Source organism: Salvelinus alpinus, chromosome 24 (genome assembly GCF_045679555.1).
Source record: "Salvelinus alpinus chromosome 24, SLU_Salpinus.1, whole genome shotgun sequence".
NCBI classification, from domain to species: Eukaryota; Metazoa; Chordata; class Actinopteri; order Salmoniformes; family Salmonidae; genus Salvelinus; species Salvelinus alpinus.
Window position 1 is genome coordinate 24,678,658 of NC_092109.1, and position 18,910 is coordinate 24,697,567.

General features: G+C 42.2%; 1 protein-coding gene across 1 annotated transcript; it reads right to left on the minus strand.

Annotated features, from left to right (window-relative positions):
- Positions 1–211: 211 nt before the first annotated feature.
- LOC139552381 (serine/threonine-protein phosphatase 2A 55 kDa regulatory subunit B alpha isoform-like) lies at positions 212–16,634 on the minus strand. Its single transcript, XM_071364093.1, has 10 exons — positions 16,389–16,634; positions 8,666–8,743; positions 4,708–4,805; positions 4,375–4,540; positions 4,132–4,244; positions 3,827–4,004; positions 3,556–3,720; positions 3,168–3,337; positions 1,882–1,973; positions 212–1,782 (listed from the first exon to the last, which is right to left on the minus strand). The coding sequence occupies exons 1-10, from the start codon at positions 16,393–16,395 to the stop codon at positions 1,503–1,505; spliced, it is 1,347 nt and encodes a 448-aa protein (XP_071220194.1). The 5' UTR covers positions 16,396–16,634; the 3' UTR covers positions 212–1,502.
- Between the last annotated feature and the right edge of the window lie 2,276 nt (positions 16,635–18,910).

The following is an 18,910-nucleotide window of genomic DNA, read 5'->3' on the forward strand; positions in this document are numbered from 1 at the left end:
TATTTCCAAGAACTGAAATACCTTTTTAATTGGAGAATGTGCACATATGCATGTACCCTACGGTGCACATATACAAGTCCCTGTATAATAATGTCATGTACCTGGGGAATAGTCAGTACTCCTATTTCCATGTGGGGGGTTATCCTCAGACTATGGCAGGAATACGGTCTATTCTGAAGCAGAATGTAATGACCAGGGCATGACACATTAGTAAAAAAAAAAAGGTATTTACTTTATTCCTGTCATTGTAGATTTACAACAGTTGGAGTTGGATTGTATTTGTAATTATTGTCAAACATCATCATGATTTCAACCTTCAAATTTCACTGGTGTAGACACAGGCTTGATGAGCAAGATCATGGTAATGGGCACTCAGATTCAGGATTTTCCTTGAACCTAGCCACTAGTATGGTGGCAGTTCTTCATGAAATGCCGGCTTAAAACGCTACACACATCTATAGCGTTTCAATATGTCATTTGCGTTATACTAATGGAGTACAATGATACAGATCAAGTATGATACCTATAGCACTTCTTTGACAACAGAAAACCGTCAACAGGAAAAAAAGAACGACAAGACACAGCAAGAACTCTGGTTCCCAGACTCAGTCAATTCTCTCCCAAGCCTTAGCCTGCTGGTCCACTCACAGCAATAGCAAGGAGTCCTCACTGGGCCAGACAGACTGGTTGTGCATCTAGTAGTGTGTGCAGAAAGGACCAGTCACACTACATACAACATGCTCTCAGTACATGTTTTAAAGTGTTCCTCTGAGGTGCAGCAGTCCACCAACAGCTTTGAGAGAGCTAGGCTCTTTAATAAGTGTGAGTTTGTTTCCGATTGGGTTTGTGTATGCATTAATTGTTTGTGCGTGCACATGTGAAGAAATATGTGATATGATGAAGGCCGAAACGTTAATCTTTTAACCTTGCTTAAATAAAACAAATAATTTAACGGTGAGCAAGCATTGCGCCTTTTCCTTTCCAACTATGAAGAATAATAAAATTAAAATTAAAAACTCCAGTTCTTGCAATTGAATTAAAAACAAAAAATGAACAGCTTGGCAGTTGACTAATAAAAAAACATGACTATGGCACCAGACAATGAAAGGAGTTGAACAGGTGTAGGGATGGTTCTAGGTGTGTTTTGATTTTTCTAACCATCAGCAAAAAAAGTGTGCTTGTCAGACAAACATATAAAATGGTGCTCTTTACCCATGTTGCCCTGAGGCTGGGCTGGGTGGGGCGATACTTGGCGGGCGGCACACAGATTGGCACAACATCACCGAAACAATAAGTTGAGCGACGTGTCACTGTGCCACAGAGGCTGATGGTGGGCAAGAATGAGGTTTCAGTTTTCCACACCTGGAAACATGGCATAGTCTGTTTTGTCCAATGACAGGTTTTTTGTTGTTGACTGTGACGTTGTTGTCACTCAATCACTGTCCTGGACTAAAATTAGAGGCTGAAGGTAGTGGATGTCATGTCTGCCTTCACGTGCACATCTAGTTCACTTTGTCCTGAAATATGTATAGGTTGTTGGTGGTTGCCACGGCAATGATGTTGTCCTGGGGGTGCCAGGCAGTGTGGAGGATTTTCTTGTTGAAGTCCAGGCTGTCTACGCTGATCTCGTCCTTCTTCCGCTTCCCGCCGGCACACACCTTGCGGGGCTTCAGGACCTGCCGTGGCTTACTGCTCTCCCGGGACGCTTCCAGGGTCACGTCCCACCGCTGGCCCCGGTCAAACATCCGGAAGAAGTTGTTGTACGAGCCTGTCATCACCACACTGTAGAGGGAAATGAGGGAGAGGATTAAAACAAGAAATTAAGAACCTAGGGCTTGTTATTGTCATTTATGAATACAATGTGAACTTGGCAATGCTAACCTGTCATTTCCATTCCAGCAGCACTCAAACTTGTCAAAGATGCAGTCGTTCTCATAGAGCGAGCACAGCTTACTCCTGAGGTACTCGTGAACCTGCCGTGGAGGGAGACAGACAGGTCAAAGGTCTTCAACATAGAGTCACATACTCTAACCTCAGCTCAGAGTTCACCACAGGGGTCAACTCTGGGTATTTAGGAGGGTCATTTTGATTCGAATGTGCAGGTCCAGATGATTGAAATGGCTAACAACACCATTAAATAAGTTCAAAGTAAAACTCATTGTTTGGGTTCTAATTCTTTCAAGGTGCGATAGTGCAGCAGTCCAGCAAGAACATAATCTTAGAGAACCCTCTAGTGGACATTGTCTGAAACAGCATAAAGAAAATGAGGTGGGTCAGTCCTTGATAAAAACATACTCTTATATAAAAAAATAAAATAAAAAAAAATCTACCATATATAATAATATGTCGGGTGTCAACCCACTCTGCCCAGAGTGGGTGAAAACATGCTTTGGTTATTAAATTAGACTTCCTTAGGTTATAAAATGCATATTTACCCAGACAAATATGATTATTCATGTTCTGAATTGTTCAGTGGGGTCTCGCTCTAACATTTCATTAACAGTGTATCCATAGTTGGATTTTGTAACCTAATAAATCCGATAAAAAGCACAGAGCTCTGCTGACAGAGCGGTGCAGATTTCTCGAAGCAACTTGAGGATTTGACATGTTTCAGTGCTCCGTTGACATTTCACAGAGATACGCTTGTTTTTGTGAGAAATCTTCACATTAATATGAAAAGTGTATACTAACATATGAAAATACTACATATCACGTCTCAAAATCAATATCCATATTACCTCGATATTGTTTTATGTCATGCGGATTCGAGAACAAAGATGAGTTCAATGGGAGCCTGTCTGGTAGCTTAATTCTCGCACAGCATCCAGCCTAGCTGACGCGGTGCAATTTTCCTAATTTTTGACTGGGTTATTATAGAGGGGTGAGGTTTGGACCATTGGTTTTCTTAGAGAATTATCTACATAATTAACATATTTTACCCACTGGTCCCCAAAAATATTTTTGATTGACACCCTATAATATGCCATTTAGCAGACAGATTTATTCAAAGTGACTTACAGTCATGCATGCACACAAACTACCAAGTCTGTTGACTTTCCCCAACCTCAAACACACTCCCTCTGCCAGTCCCACCTGGTACGCCCCCCCCCCCCCTTCTCTCTGCCAGTCCCACCTGGTATGCCCCACACTCCCTCTACCAGTCTCACCTGGAAAGTCTCCACAGGCCTGGTCTCCATGTTCAGGTCCCAGATCTTGACAGACAGGTAGTCCCTGGTCATCATGTAGCGTCCGTTGTGGCTGAACTTGACATCCGAGATGGATGAAATGATCTCAGAGAAGAAGGAGCGGTTACTGGGGTCCTCTGGCTCCTCGAACACTGGATGGGGAGATGAGGTAACGTTAATTTATAAACTGCTATTAGCAATAAGTGCATGTTGCTGTGCTAGCTAGGCTTTTCCAAGATATTCCCACACCTGTCCTCAGCAGCGATGTGAATTCATTCAAGCCATTGGTCAAATGTGGTCAAATGTGTAAGCCCCTAATATAGAGGTTGATGCTGAAGCCTCTAAGTGACTGGTGATCATAGGTACTCACGTTTGGAGTGCTTGTCACATAGCGCTGATGCCCTCATGTCACAGAGGCGGATGGAGCCCTTACTGCTGCTGTAGACAAAGGTGTTGCACTGGTTAGGATGGAACTCAGCTGCTGTGATCACCTCGGTCAGCTCCTCCATGTTGACTGGCTTTATATCCACAATGTCTTGGAGGGGCTAGAGTCAAGGGGGACTATCAACTACTGAGAAGGTATTCGGGATAAACTGGTGGCACACACACACACACAATAATTAACAACTGGTTGAGGATACTGAAGCTGCGGTCAGTGATCTCCTGGTGCCAGAGGTTGATGCGCAGGTCGTCTGCGGATAGATATGTCTCATGGTCACTGTTAATTGAGATGGAGTTGATGTGGTAGGTGTGGGCGTTGGCAAACACCCTTCGAGGGCTCGCCTCCACCATAAGGTCCATAGGTCTAAACACGGGCACCTGCAAGGGCACAGAGGGAAGAGTTAGCGGGTGAGGGTCTATGAGTATGGGCAACGCCCACACAGTGACAACAAGTGTCTCTCTATACTATAGCCCCTGGAATGTAATCAGCTAGCTAAGCAGATACCCGAAGTGCAGTGACAGTGTTGGGGTCAATGCAGCGTCCATCCTCCTCTTTCAGGTTGTAGCCCTCCAGTCTCTTGTCTCGTTCACTGATCTTCCACAACTTTATAGTTTTGTCTGCCAATCAGAACAGACAAGTAGATAAATATATTTATCAGCCAAACAAAGCGCGGTGATGTGATGTCATCCATGTACAAAGGTTCACCAGAGTGAACTGGCTGGTTGTAGGTGAAGGTAACTGACTAACCGTTAGTGGACAACAGGAACTGAGCTGCGTTCTTCTGGGGCAGCCAGCGGATTTTATTGATCTTCTCCTCAATCTCCAAACTTTTCAAGTAGTCAAACTCGGGCTCATGGCTCTGGAAAGTGCTGTAAACATTGTACTCACTGCGGCACTGTGGCTGACTCTTATTCTGTTAGGAGGAAAAGAGGATATGGAGTAAGGGATGGAGAAAGGCAAAGGAAAGGCTGGAAAATGTTAGCTTTTGTTTTCCTCATCACCTCCTTTTCATTCAAACGCAACTAGAATTAATAATGCAGATTTTGAATTCAAACTAAACTTCCAGACAGGCAGCCATACCTCTATTTCCTGCTGAAAGATGACGACCCTGCCGCCCTTGTCTCCTGTGGCTAGCAGCTCTCCTGAGTGGTTGAACTCCACAGTAGATATGATGTCGGCTGAACAACGTCAGGAAAACAAGAAATTAGGCCACTATCATTTTCTATCCAACACTTAAGGAATTTCAGGTGATTGTATCCATGCAAGGGCAGGTAGCATGTCAGCATTACAGGCATTGGATTAGTTCGGGAGTCTGTCTGATGTCTAGGAGCTGGAGTCTTAGGCCTGGATGAGTTGAGGCAGGCCATAGTATTCTACTGAGGATGTGAACGCATCCAAAGCAGACACACAATGATCGGTAACCTAGTTTCTACAGGCCGCAGCACACATTACACCAACAGCAGTATGGAGGCTTTTTAGACAGAGGCGGACACACACACGCTTTGTTGCCTATTGGAGCAGAAAGACAATGCCGAGAAAGGTTGCAGCAGGAGGCCATTGTCTGGGCTGAACACCCTGGGGCCGAGGGTGGGGGTATGTGGGTGAGTGTTTGTATCGCGTGTGAGGATGGGGGAGGCTGAATGCCACGTTGTCAATACCCTGACTGACACCCCACCCCCCCATTTACCACACATACATATGCCTAGTGCCAGTCTACAGAGTAACACACACACTAAATCCTTACGAGATTGACATACGACCAGAAGCAGTGCACACAGTGAATCAGTTCACCTTCTGTGCAGGTTCAGACTGATCTAGGATCCAGACCTACCACTTCAGCCCAGAGGCGGACCACGACACCCACACTGCTCAAATCACAGGCAAATGCACCTTTATTAGCCCAATAATGTTGTTGGCAGAATACTTGCTCAGTAGGAATAGTAGACTATAGACTTACGGACACTTGGTAATCTGCTGCACTTCAGCAGCAAACCAGAAATATGTTTCATTGTACAATCAGGGCTCTCCCTAGGATTGGGTGGTGGTGATGTAGCCCTGAGGTTGGGTACGGGGGAGGTCGAGCATTTAGCATTTTTCAAAAACATGTAACTGCGATTTTCTGAAACCTAGAGTCTTACATTATAGCAAACACTGTAGCCAACACAGTAGTAGAGTGTTTGATCCTAACTTAAATTAAGGTGGTCTCAATGACACATTTTTCTAGATTAAACTTAGGGGGTATTCGAATTAAAAGTAGGGCTGTGACATACCAGTACTGCAATATTTTTTTTCATTGCAAAAATGAACACATAAGGCTATATCAAGAGGTCAGATCAAGAACTGATTAATTAACATATAGGCCTACTAATCTAACAGCCTGACATTACTTTCTCTGAAGAGCGATATTAGTGGAACAGCTCTCTGCCGTGTCTGTTTTCTACCACGTAGCAACACACACTGAACTACCACAACAACACGCACTTCCTTGCTAGTCAATGCACTTCCTCCTACTATGGTTGCGGGGATCAAAGCATGTGCCGGCAAGAAACTGTTCGCCTAGTTTACTAAATGCTGTAGCTAACTACATTCGTCATAAAGACGCCTTACCTAAGGAGATAAGCACATAACTACAAAATAGTGGTTGATTAACTTCTTAATAGGGGGCGCTGTTTTCACTTTGGGGAAAAATCGTGCCCAATTTAAATGGCCTCGTAGTCTATTCTAGATCATACAATATGCATATTATTATTACTATTGGATAGAAAACACTCAAATTTCTAAAACTGTTTGAATTATATCTGTGAGTAAAACAGAACTCATTTGGCAGCAAACATCCAGACAGGAAGTGAAAAATCTGAAAACGAGGCTCTGTTTCAGGGCCTGCCTATTGAATTGCCTTATATTTATGGATATGCATGCACTGCATACGCCTTCCACTAGATGTCAACAGGCAGTGGAAGGTGGAATGGGGTGTCTAGCTTGATCTGAGGTCGAACAAGAGCTTTTGGAATGACGTGTCCAGAATTTCCTTTCTCTACCTAGGCGCGGGAAGCACCTCCATATTGTCTTATGATAAGCGTTCGGTATACACGGCTAATATCTCCGGCTATGATTTTATTTGATACATGTGATAATAACATCGTAAAGAATGTTTTTTCAAACGAGTTTTATCAGATTATTTAACGTTTATTGGGACTTTGAGTTTTCCGTTCTCTGCGTCGAGAGAAATTGGGAACGTCATCAACATTGGCTAGCATTGTGGCACGAATTCGACAGGAGAAAAGGACATTCTAAAACCAAACAACGATTTATTCTTGACCAAGGACTCCTTGTACAAGATTCTGATGGAAGCTCAGCAAAAGTAAGAACAATTTTTTTAGTAAAGTTTATGATGAGTTCTTTGGTCAGATTAGGCGAGTGTCCAAAATAGCTCCAGACATTCTGGAGAATCGATGCTACATATTCACAATGTATAACCACGGTTTGCAGCTCTAAATATGCACATTTTCGAACAAAACATAAGTGTATTGTATAACCTGATGTTATAAGACTGTCATCTGATGAAGTTGGTCAAGGTTAGTGATTAATTTTATATCTTTTGCTGGTTTTTGCGATCGCTACCTTTTGCTGCTAATAAATGCATTTGTGTGTTTGGCTATTGTGGTAAGCTAATATAATGCTATATTGTGTTTTCGCTGTAAAACACTTAAAAATCGGAAATATTGGCTGGATTCACAAGATGTTTATCTTTCATTTGCTGTACACCATGTATTTTTCATAAATGTTTTATGATGAGTATTTAGGTATTTCACGTTGCTCTCTAATTATTCTGGCTGCTTTGGTGCTATTTTTGATGGTAGCTGCAATGTAAAACTATGATTTATACCTCAAATATGCACATTTTCGAACAAAACATACATTTATTGTATAACATGTTATAAGACTGTCATCTGATGAAGTTGTTTCTTGGTTAGTGACTAATTATATCTCTATTTGGTCGGTTTTGTGATAGCTACCTATGCGGTAGAAAAATTGTGAAAATATGCGGTTGAGTCTTTTGCTATTGTGGTTAGCTAATAGAAATACATAGTGTTTTCGCTGTAAAACATTTTAAAAATTGGAAATTATGGCTGGATTCACAAGATGTTTATCTTTTATTTGCTGTATTGGACTTGTGATTTCATGAAAATTATATTCTATGATATCCCTGTCGCGTTAGGCTAGGCTATGCTAGTCAGCTTTTTTGATGAGGAGGATCCCGGATCCGGGAGAGAGAAGCGGTAGAGGTTAACACATACAATGTTGGGAAATGTTTATTGCTACCATTTTCCTCACACATCATTGGTGTCAACGGGGACGAAGTGGAGGGCTGCCATCCAGCATGAGGGAGGAAAATAATACTATGACTCTGGGGGGTGGGCCCAAGGAAGGCCAGAGCAGAGATTTAAGAGTTTTTTTCGTCCTCGCCCAAGTCCTCTGATTGGCTCAGTTCCAACTTCAGACTGTTGTCAAAAAACAAAAATGTGCCAAGTCGAAGCCTATTATTTGCGTATTTTATGGTATTTTTCGTACCAGGGTACTAGGACCTCAAATTACAGCCATGGTACGCAAAACGCGTGCAGGTTGGCGACTTGCTGGAGAGGATAGAATTGCTTGGCAACTCGGCGTACAGTGTACCTTTGCTGGATGTTTAGACAGACTGTCAGCATGAGAGAGGCCACAGGACAAAAGCCAACAAGAGAAAGCAGCAAGCAAGCCACTGTCAGAAATCAACTTCGCAGCCACTCTTGCACATAGTGTTGGACTGTTTGCAAGGATAGCAGTGTAATATTTATGGAGATTAGGAGACATGGGTGACCGCAAAGGAATGCAAGATAAGTGGATGAGCGTGTCTCATTCACTAGGATTTATCCAGCACAATAGTTTACAATAAATTACTATGATTAACAACTACTAGGACTCCATGATGATTCTGCAACAAGTACTGCCATTGTACAGTACTACTGTTGCTATGACCAATGTGAGTAAGGGCTCTTACCTTCGGCCACGTCATCATCGATGGCACCCTTCACCTGTGAGAAGCACCACTGCACGTCATTGCTCCCACCTCCAGTTCCTGAAATGGCAGAATGACAGTTACGGATCAAGATATCGCATGACGGTTTACGTTACAAATCTGACAGGAAGAGGAGTTTAGAAGAGAGGGGGGAGCCTGTATCCTGACCATTGCAGTGAGAAAATGTGTAGACAGTCTCAGAAGGTCATTCTGTGTCTGTCTTGGTCTGATCTCGTGCAATAAGCCAATTTGTCTTTAATAACATTATACTTCATGGACAGACAATACAGTAAAATTGAACAGCAATGGCCTAGGACTGTACTTCCACAGCCTATTGACAATACACTAGGAGATACAACTCGCAGGTACTGAGGCACAGCTCAAGATCAACAGCTGTTAATGTCAAAAGGTCCAACAACATACACTAACTAGGTCAAGGCAGGGGGAATACTACAGTACGATATTTCTATAATACAGTGCATTTGGAAAGTATTCAGACCCCTTGACCTTTTCCCAAATGTTACGTTAGCCTAAATCTTTTCCCCCCTCAATCTACACACAATACCCCATAATGACAAAGCAAAAACAGGTTTTTAGAAATGTTTGCAAATGTATAAAAATAAACAGTAATACCTTATTTACATAAGTATTCAGTCCCTTTGCTATGAGACTCGAAATTGAGCTCAGGTGCATCCTGTTTCCATTGATCATCCTTGAGATGTTTCTACAACTTGATTGAAGTCCACCTGTGGTAAATTCAATTGATTGGACAGGATTTGGAAAGGCACACATCTGTCTAAGTTCCCACAGTTGACAGTGCGTGTCAGAGCAAAAACCAAGCCATGATGTCGAAGGAATTGTCCGTAGAGCTCCGAGACAGGATTGTGTCGAGGCACATATCTGGAGAAGGGTACCAAAAAAACCTCTGCAGCATAGAAGGTCCCCAAGAACACAGTGGCCTCCATTATTCTTAAATGGAAGAAGTTTGGAACCACCAAGACTTCCTAGAGCTGGCCGCTCGGCCAAACTGAGCAATCGGGGGAGAAGTGGCCAGACGGAAGCCACTCCTCAGTAAAAGACACATAACAGCCCGCTTGGGAGTTTGCCAATAGGCACCTAAAAAACTCAGACCATGAAAATCAAGATTCTCTGGTCTGATGAAATCAAGATTGAACTCTTTGGCCTGAATGCCAAGGTTCACATCGAGAGGAAACCTGGCACCGTCCCTACAGTGAAGCATGGTGGTGGCAGAATCATGCTGTGGGGATGTTTTTCAGCAGCAGGGACTGGGAGACTAGTAAGGATCGAGGGAAAGATGAACGGCGCAAAGTACAGAGAGATCCTTGATGAAAACCTGCTCCAGAGTGCTCAGGACCTTAGACTGGGGCGAAGGTTCACCTTCCAACAGGACAACAACCCTAAGCACACAGCCAAGACAATGCAGGAGTGACTTTGGGACAAGTCTCTGAATGTCCTTGAGTGGCCCAGTCAGAGCCAGGACTTGAACCCGATTTAACATCTCCGGAGACCTGAAAATAGCTGTGCAGCGACCCACCCCATCCAACCTGACAGAGCTTGAGGATCTGCAGAGAAGAATGGGAGTAACCCAAATACAGTGCCAAGCTTGTAGCGTCATACCCAAGAAGACTCGAGGTTGTAATTGCTGCCAAAGGTGTTTCAACAAAGTACTGAGTAAAGGGTCTGAATACTTATGTAAATGTGATATTGCAGTTAGTATTTATTTGTAATATTTTTTTTCTTTCTTTGAAAAACCTATTTTTGTCACTATGGGGTATTGTGTGTAGATTGATGAGGATTAAAAAAAATTAAAAAAATTAGAATAATGCTGTAACGTAACAAAATGTGGAAAAGGTCAAGGGTCTGAATACTTTCCGAATGCACTGTAGAGCAGAAATATAACTTTCCCCAAAGAGATTTGTGCACAGCCAGCCTCAAATGTGTCAATATCAAAATCTCTCTCTCTTGCTGGGTTAATACAGGTACAGTATAACTAGTCCTGACAGGTACTTGATTGAAAACTGGCATTGCACAATGAAACAGGTTGAGTTGTACATTTCCACATGTAATCATTTATTTCATTGCACAATGGAACTGGTTAGATTTGTCCATACAAATATAAGTTTGGGGTGTAGATTGGTTGGGTGTGTGATAACTGCAGGAGGAGCGGTTATGACAATGAGGTTCTCAATGCAGAGGGTGAAGCCTAATGTCCTATCGATAAAAGGCAATGGGACTGGTTTATTCTGGTGAACTACAGAACCCTCAAACATATAGCATGTTACTAGGCTGACTACAAGTGATCACAATTGTAATTGTGGTTAGTATGCTAAATTAGGTTGTCATCTGCCTCTGCAGAAAATCGTGATACAAGCACCATAGAGCCATTTGTCAACAAGTAATAACTTATTCCATCTAGGGCTGGGCGATATGGCCTAGAAATCATATCTAGATTATTCCAAATTTATGGGCAAAAAAAAAAAAAGCTTTGTTGTACAATTAAAAGGTCAAATACACTGCATTTCAAACAGTCAGCAATAATCTAATGAATTCAGAGCATGTGAAATTAGGGTAAATATAAACTTTTTTTTGCAATAATCACTCATCTGGCATTCATGTCTGTCCATGAAAATGCCCTTTTTGTTACAAATTTAACCAGAACCATGCATTATGCATTTTCACTAATAATTACTAACCTCTTGTAGCACGCTTTATAGAAAATCAACACAGGTTTCAAACAACTTCAAGCACAATCCCACGTGCTAGTGAATAGCCAGATAATCTTTATTTCAAGTTGCCACCTACTTGCTATTTAAAAAAAGGCATAACAGTTGAATTGTTATGAACACACCCTTCTGTCCATCTGAAAAGGATGTTTGCCTTCCACTTTGTTCCAATTTTGAAATCAAGTAGCCTAGCTTATTTTGCAGAATGAGAACAAGCTGCCAATTCCTTATAAAATAGTGTTGGATGCTTATTGCACATTTATAAAACACAGACTAGACAGTATAAGTCTTTGGCTAAAATGATGCTAGCGCTACATGGTAACGCAATACAACACGCAATCAATTGCGCATTCATTTTCCAGAATCAATGTTCAATGATACTCCTGTTTTAGTAGGGTCTTCTCTGAACGCAATTTGAGTAGTTGGAACATAAAAATGTATCGTTAGAAAGGTCAACTTCCTCTATTTCAGTAAAATAATTTCTCAGTGTGCTTTGATGTTAATATGACTGATTCTATTGGACCAAACCTCAAAAGCAAATAGCGAGTTGAAACCGCTTGTCAGAGAAGTAGAAATCTCTCAACTTCAATGGTGTGAGTGGCAGGGGCTTGGTTTCTGTGTGTGTGTGTGTAAACAGAGGGGAAGAGGCAAAGCGAGAGGTTTCACTATTGCCAAAATCTGTCCAAAATAAGCCCAATGCATTTATATGGGTTTATTTTGGACCTAAGCTTGGTCTCCAGCCTTCCAGGCTTTGGGACAACGACTCCGATTGTTAGGGCAGAGACATGAGTATCTCGTCATTATATTCAGATCTCCGGTGTAAATGGGAAGGTGCACACAGCACAGAAGGAGCGAAGGAGATGAGACCAAAAAGACAAGAGGACATAATCGCGCATAAAAACAAAAAATACAAAACCTTGATTCTTGTGATACAGGCATTTGGAATATTGCTCAAAACATGAACCCGAATGAATTCGATATAAATCGACCAGCCCTAATTCCATCATTAAAGAGGCATTGCAAAGGCCTATTTAGCTGGCTAACTTACAATACATGCTGGAAGGCAGACAGGTCTATATTTAGAGCGCTGCCTATTTTGTCACACTGAATAGGGAAGTCGAATGAATGGGCTGCTGCACAGTCACTATGGGGAGTTATTTCTAGAGTGCACAGTTAAACTGTGCATAAGAGGATTTATTTATTTCTAAAATGGTTAAACTAGTGAGAAATATGTGACTGTAAAAATCTGTGAATTTGCTTAATTTACCATCCTAAATTAAAACGGAATTATTTTGGCATATCTAATTAATGTACGTTGCTCTACTTTCCATGATGTGGACAGTACGTATTACTACATCACACAAGTGGATGCTTTGACCAGATTGAATTACACATCCTTTTTACCTCAGATTGGTGACGATGACAAGATCAGTTGCTCAAAACAGATCAACATATTTTGTTTTGTACTATTGATTTTGTCATACGCGCTGGGCCACCATCCAATACACTGATTTGACAGTCAAACTATGACTTAAAAGCAGACAACCGTTGTCACTGTTGATATTCTATGGCGGGTTGTGATTTTTTGAGGTTAACAGAAAAAGTGATTGGTTCCGTTTTCCGTGATGGCAGCCTCCCGAAATCAACATCCACCATTCCAAAATATAGAAATTAGCCTTCTACAAGTTCTCATCTAACCAACCATGTGTAGGTTATTCCACGTTTCCATGTGGCCTTTGAATAGTGTTATTTTAAACTGAGCTACACCCCAAACGTTTGCTCCCGGTTCTATTGATTTCACCCTGATATCCATGGAACTGATTAACAAAAAAAAAAGTGTTGCGTTAGTTACCGCGTGGGCAACACTTCAAAATGTAGCTAGCTCTCTTCTAGAAATTGTCCATCAACCAGTAATGTACACAGTATTCCCAGATTATTTTTGTTTTTTTGCTGTGTTGATTTTAACAGGATGCGCAACCTCATCTCCTACCTCTCGCACAATTTATTTCAACATGATAATCGATGAGTAATTGAAAAAAAAAGTGTTGTGGTGATCTTTCTATTTTGGTGAACCTGTATCATTCCAAAACGTAGCCGACTGTGTTCTGCAGGTTGTCATCAAACCAGTGAGGCAAAAATATTTTGAGTTGGTTTTTGAGTTGTGGTAGTTTCAACAGCACATGACTGAAACATTGTTGCATTTAAACCTTAGACCACCGGTTAGTGTGAGGAACGTAATAAAATATACAGTTGAAGTCGGAAGTTCACATACACCGTAGCCAAACACATTTAAACTCAGTTTTTCACAATTCCTGACATTTAATCCTAGTAAAAATGTCTTAGGTCAGTTAGGATCACCAATTTATTTTAAGAATGTGAAATGTCAGAATAATAGTGGAGAGAATGATTTATTTCAGCTATTATATCTTTCATCACATTCCCAGTGGGTCAGAAGTTTACATACACTCAATTAGTATTTGGTAGCATTGCCATCAAATTGTTTAACTTGGGTCAAACATTTCAGGTAGCCTAGTCTCCCGGGTGGCGCAGTGGTCTAGGGCACTGCATCGCAGTGCTAGCTGCGCCACCAGAGTCTTTGGGTTCGCGCCCAGGCTCTGTCGCAGCCGGCCGCAACCGGGAGATCCGTGGGGCGACGCACAATTGGCATAGCGTCGTCCGGGTTAGGGAGGGTTTGGCCGGTAGGGAGGGTTTGGCCGGTAGGGATATCCTTGTCTCAGTATGTAAAAATGTAATAAAATGTATGCACTCTACTGTAAGTCGCTCTGGATAAGAGCGTCTGCTAAATGACTAAAATGAAAAAAAAAAAATGTAAACGTAGCCTTCCACAAGCTTCCCACAATAAGTTGGGTGAATTTTGGCCCATTCCTCCTGACAGAGCTGGTGTAACCGAGTCAGGTTTATAGGGCTCCTTGCACACCCACGCTTTTTCAATTCTGCCCACAAATTTTCTGTGATTGAGGTCAAGGCTTTGTGATGGCCACTCCAATAGCTTGACATTGTTGTCCTTAAGCCATTTTGCCACAACTTTGGAAGTATGCTTGGGGTCATTGTCCATTTAAGTGAAATAATCTGTCTGTAAACAATTGCTGGAAAAATTACTTGTCATGCACAAAGTAGATGTCCTAACAAACTTGCCAAAACTATAGTTTGTTAATTAACAAGAAATTTGTGGAGTGGTTCAAAAACTAGTTTTAATGACTCCAACCTAAGTGTATGTAAACTTCCGACTTCAACTGTATTTGCAATGGGAAGTAATAGCTAGTTAATTTCATTTTGGACATGAAATAGTTGTGCTTTTGTATTGTTATAATTTCATGGGACCTACTAGAGTGAATGGGCTGCTTATTCTTTAACATTTTTTTAATGCTGTGTGTGACTGCTGCAGCCTGTCTATCAGTCGTGTCTATGTGTTTGACCAAAATTAGCTCTCCTTCAGTGCCATAGAGTGCACAGGTATTACGGTCACTGTTCTTTCAGCACCATTAGTCTGTCACCTTTGATGTGACACGGTTGTCCCTTTTGGTGATGGTGTTATAGTGGTATTGGCTATCATGAGTTGTGTAAACAGTGCATTATTTTATGCTGTGTGTCACGTTGTGTCTATGCCGGTTCTGTCTTTGTGTGTGCGGCAGCCCGAAGCACGGCCAGGGCTGTTTGATTCATTCAAAAAGTATTGCTCCTCCTTCAATAGAACTAGAATGGTCCGACTACAGCAGATATGTTGGGTGCGTTAAGTAAAGCTATGTTTTTTATTTTCTTGATTTTTTTTGTTAGATACAATGTATTGGAAGATTTTTGGTCCCTCTGAAAGCCTAGGTCCTTTAGTCACGTTTCGCCACTGCAGAAATCACCAAAACGTGTTTTCCCAGCCTACACTGAATCTCATGCATAATCTGAGTCATAGCTAGATGCATTCTGCATTAGATTGATTTCAGCCAGGTCTTTATCATCATCACCTAGCAATCCACCTGAGGGAAATGGCAGTTATATTGTGTTGATAATCTCCATTTTCAAGCACACGTAAATATTAAATCAAATCCCACATCCAGTTGAATTACATCCAGCTGTAAAACTCAACTGTGACTCATGGCTTAATCCATGATGGTGGTGGGGCATTAAAGGTGGACTGTTCAGAAGAAGCCAGTCATCATCCACTCATCTTTCACATCATAACTCCCGCTCAACTCGCCAGTCTGGCTGCGGCGACTGGCGAACCTGCTAAATGTGATAAGATAGCCTTCCATTGCAAGACATCATATAGAAATGGTGGTTCGAGAACGTGAACTAACCAGTAGCCTTGCTATCCCACAATACAGGACAGAGGAAACTCAAATGCCACCGGTGTCTCCCTCAAAGTTTAGGTTAGCTTGCAGCGCACAGGCCTAGCAAGCTACCAGTAGCTAGTTAGCTAACGCGATAGTACCATCACATTATGGATAATTTATCAAGCTAGCTAGTTTGACTAACAATAATTGGTCGCCTGGCTAACTCACCTTATCTTAGACAGTTAGCTATATTATATACTATAGCCACAATGGTAAAGGGAAGTATAGTCTTTGGTAGAGCTGTGGCTAGCAACAGTATAATACTAACAGTTAGCTTGAAATGACAGCGATGCATATTAGCTAGTAATGATGTGTGAGAGGAACGTGGAGCTAGGACCCCAGTGAAGATGATTGGTTCAGGGCCAGTGATATTTCATGAGTTACCTTACTTAGTTAGTTAGCTTTAGCAATTTGTTAAATTAGCTAGACTTGCAGATACGTCTAAATACAGTATTGTTTATATATAACGTCATTACCGCCGGTATATTTCCTAGCTAACGTTAGCAGCTATATATAAATTACAATGCTATATTTAGACTTCTCTAGCTAGCTACAGTTCCGTTATTACCACCGGTAGCTAGCTAGATGTCTTATCAGTTAGCTAGCTAACATTACCTGCCATGGCGAGTGGGATTCTAGCCGCGCGCTCGATTCCCGGGCTTGTATGTCCGGGTATGGACTCGTGCAAGCGGTCTTTCTCAAATGATGGCGCTATATAGTGGGACAGACGTTGCGGGCCACCCTCCTGCTTGACTTTCTTTCCTCCCTCTCCCGGCTTGTTCAATCACTCGCGCACCCTCCCCGACAAGTCCTTCCAACACCAGCCATTCGCAGACAGTTCAAAATGGCGCTGCCGCGTCTGGTCTTTTTCCACTATGGTCCATGCTATCTTGGATCCTTGGGACGTCCCAACTCTGACGTTACTCTTGTTCTTCTTTGTGCGGGGCTTTCGGGTAGACTAGACGCTATGTTTCGTATTGCTGCCTTTCACAGTTTGGAAAGTGCATAGCACATTTGTTCACGAGAAAAGGAAAAGGAAATTGCACCGCCATCTAACCCTATACACCACTATCCTCACCACCCCCTCCCACTACTTTGGCCCAAACATAACCTACTCCAGGCCATAGGGCTGGGAGGCTGCAACCCCTTCTCAAACCCCCCTGTAGTTATTCTGCACTAAAATCTCTGATAACCAAAAACTTCTCTGCGGCTGCTACTACCTGGAAACTTCAACCTGTCTCACTAGCACAGGACATTTCTGATCCCCAGCAACATGACCATCCACACAATTGAAACACTCCTCTTTTTCAACTGAAACTACACATTATTTTGTTCCATGCCCTCCTCCACACTTCTCACACCTCAGAATCTACCTCCTACATACTGCTGCAACATAATAATAATAATAATTTATTACATTTCTATAGCGCTTTTCATTGAATCTCAAACTGCTTGAAGAGCAAAAAAAAAAAAGAAAAGCTATATATTATGAAAGGTCAGCCAGTAGAGGCCAATAATTTGAAAGTTGCATCCTCTGAAGATGGAGAAGATCAGTTCATGGCTTGAACAGAGAGAGCTGGTCAGAGGATGGTAGACAATGGTGATGAAGCCTGCTGATGATCTTGTAGAGGGCAAGGCTGGGAACCAGACTGAGTCTTACAGCCACTGGACTCCTCTTCCACTCTGTGTAGCACCCACTTGGGTGATGCCTCAGCAGCTCTGGGCGCCTCACCACACAAAGTTCAGAATAGTAACCAGTCATCCTCATTACGAACCCTCTGCCTCAGCACTGCTGTATTTCTGTATCTCCCATTCCTATCACGCTTCAGACGACTCCTCAAATTATGTTCTCAAAAGATCTTGAATTGGCAGCCAGGTGAAACAAAAAAGATGGTACTGTGTCCAGATGCATTTTTCAAACAAAAGCTAGCTGGCCAAGCCAAAAAGCGTTAACCTGTCAGTCAATCTGAAAATCCGTGGCTCAAAAAATGCCAGATATATGCAATAAAAACTTGATGTTATCAAATACAAAAGAGCTCATTAAAAAACAACAATTAAAAAGTAAAAAAACGAAACATGTACACATTTATAGGAGCTCTGTGCTAAGGCTGCTATTAGGGCGCCATGGTGACTATAACGTGACCATAAACATGTTATCATGCTACTGCTTTTGTCCTGAGTCTTGGAACGAGCAGCTGAGCAGCAGACACACAAAACATCTAAACAAGTCCATCTGACGTTACACTATTGAAGTTGTGAATGTTCTAGGGTCTTCTTCTTGTGAATTTCCCTGCGGATTAGACGCTTTTCGTGTATTGCTGCCTTTCTCAGTTGGGGATGTGCATTCCACATTGTAACAAAACAAAACATTTAAGGGAAAAGGGGAAATGGGAAAAACTTAAATTGCACCACCATCTAACCCTGCACCTAAACACTATACCCCAAAACCCACCACCCCATCCCATTACTTGGCCCTAAACGATCCTACACCAGGCCATAGGCTGGTGGATGGAACCCTTTCTCTCAAAACTTCCTGTAGATCTTCTGCACTAAAATCTCTCACACTCAAATCTTTCCCTCCTGCTGCAACTACCACATCCATCTTCTGTGATTTCTGCTCCATCAGTACACTACGTTGATCACCATGGCTATAAACGCAAGAAATCCAACCTTACTAAAACAGCCTATCTGGGTCTCTCTCTTCAGGCCAACTCAATGAGGGGCTGCCAATCAACTCACTCACCCTTTGGCTATCTTCTATACTCTTCACCGCCTCACCACTCAAACTCTGGCAATCTCAACCTGTCTCTCTCTCACATGGCACTTCGGAACCCAGCTACATGGGCACCCCCACAGTTGACACACAGTGCTTTCTTTATTCCACCTGTACACTCTCTCTGACTATGCCCTCCTGCATATTTCTCACATCGTGGGATCTCTATTTTACATACTGCTGCAACATGTCCTTGGCACCTAAAGCACCGAAGAAGGTTCGGAACATAGGCCCTCACAGAATAGCAAATATAACCTAACCTGACCATATCAGAACAAACTATGTGTCAAAGCTCAAGACAGACAGAGCATTTGTTAACTGCTCAACACAGAATAGCCGCATGTGCGCACTTCCTTTGAAATTG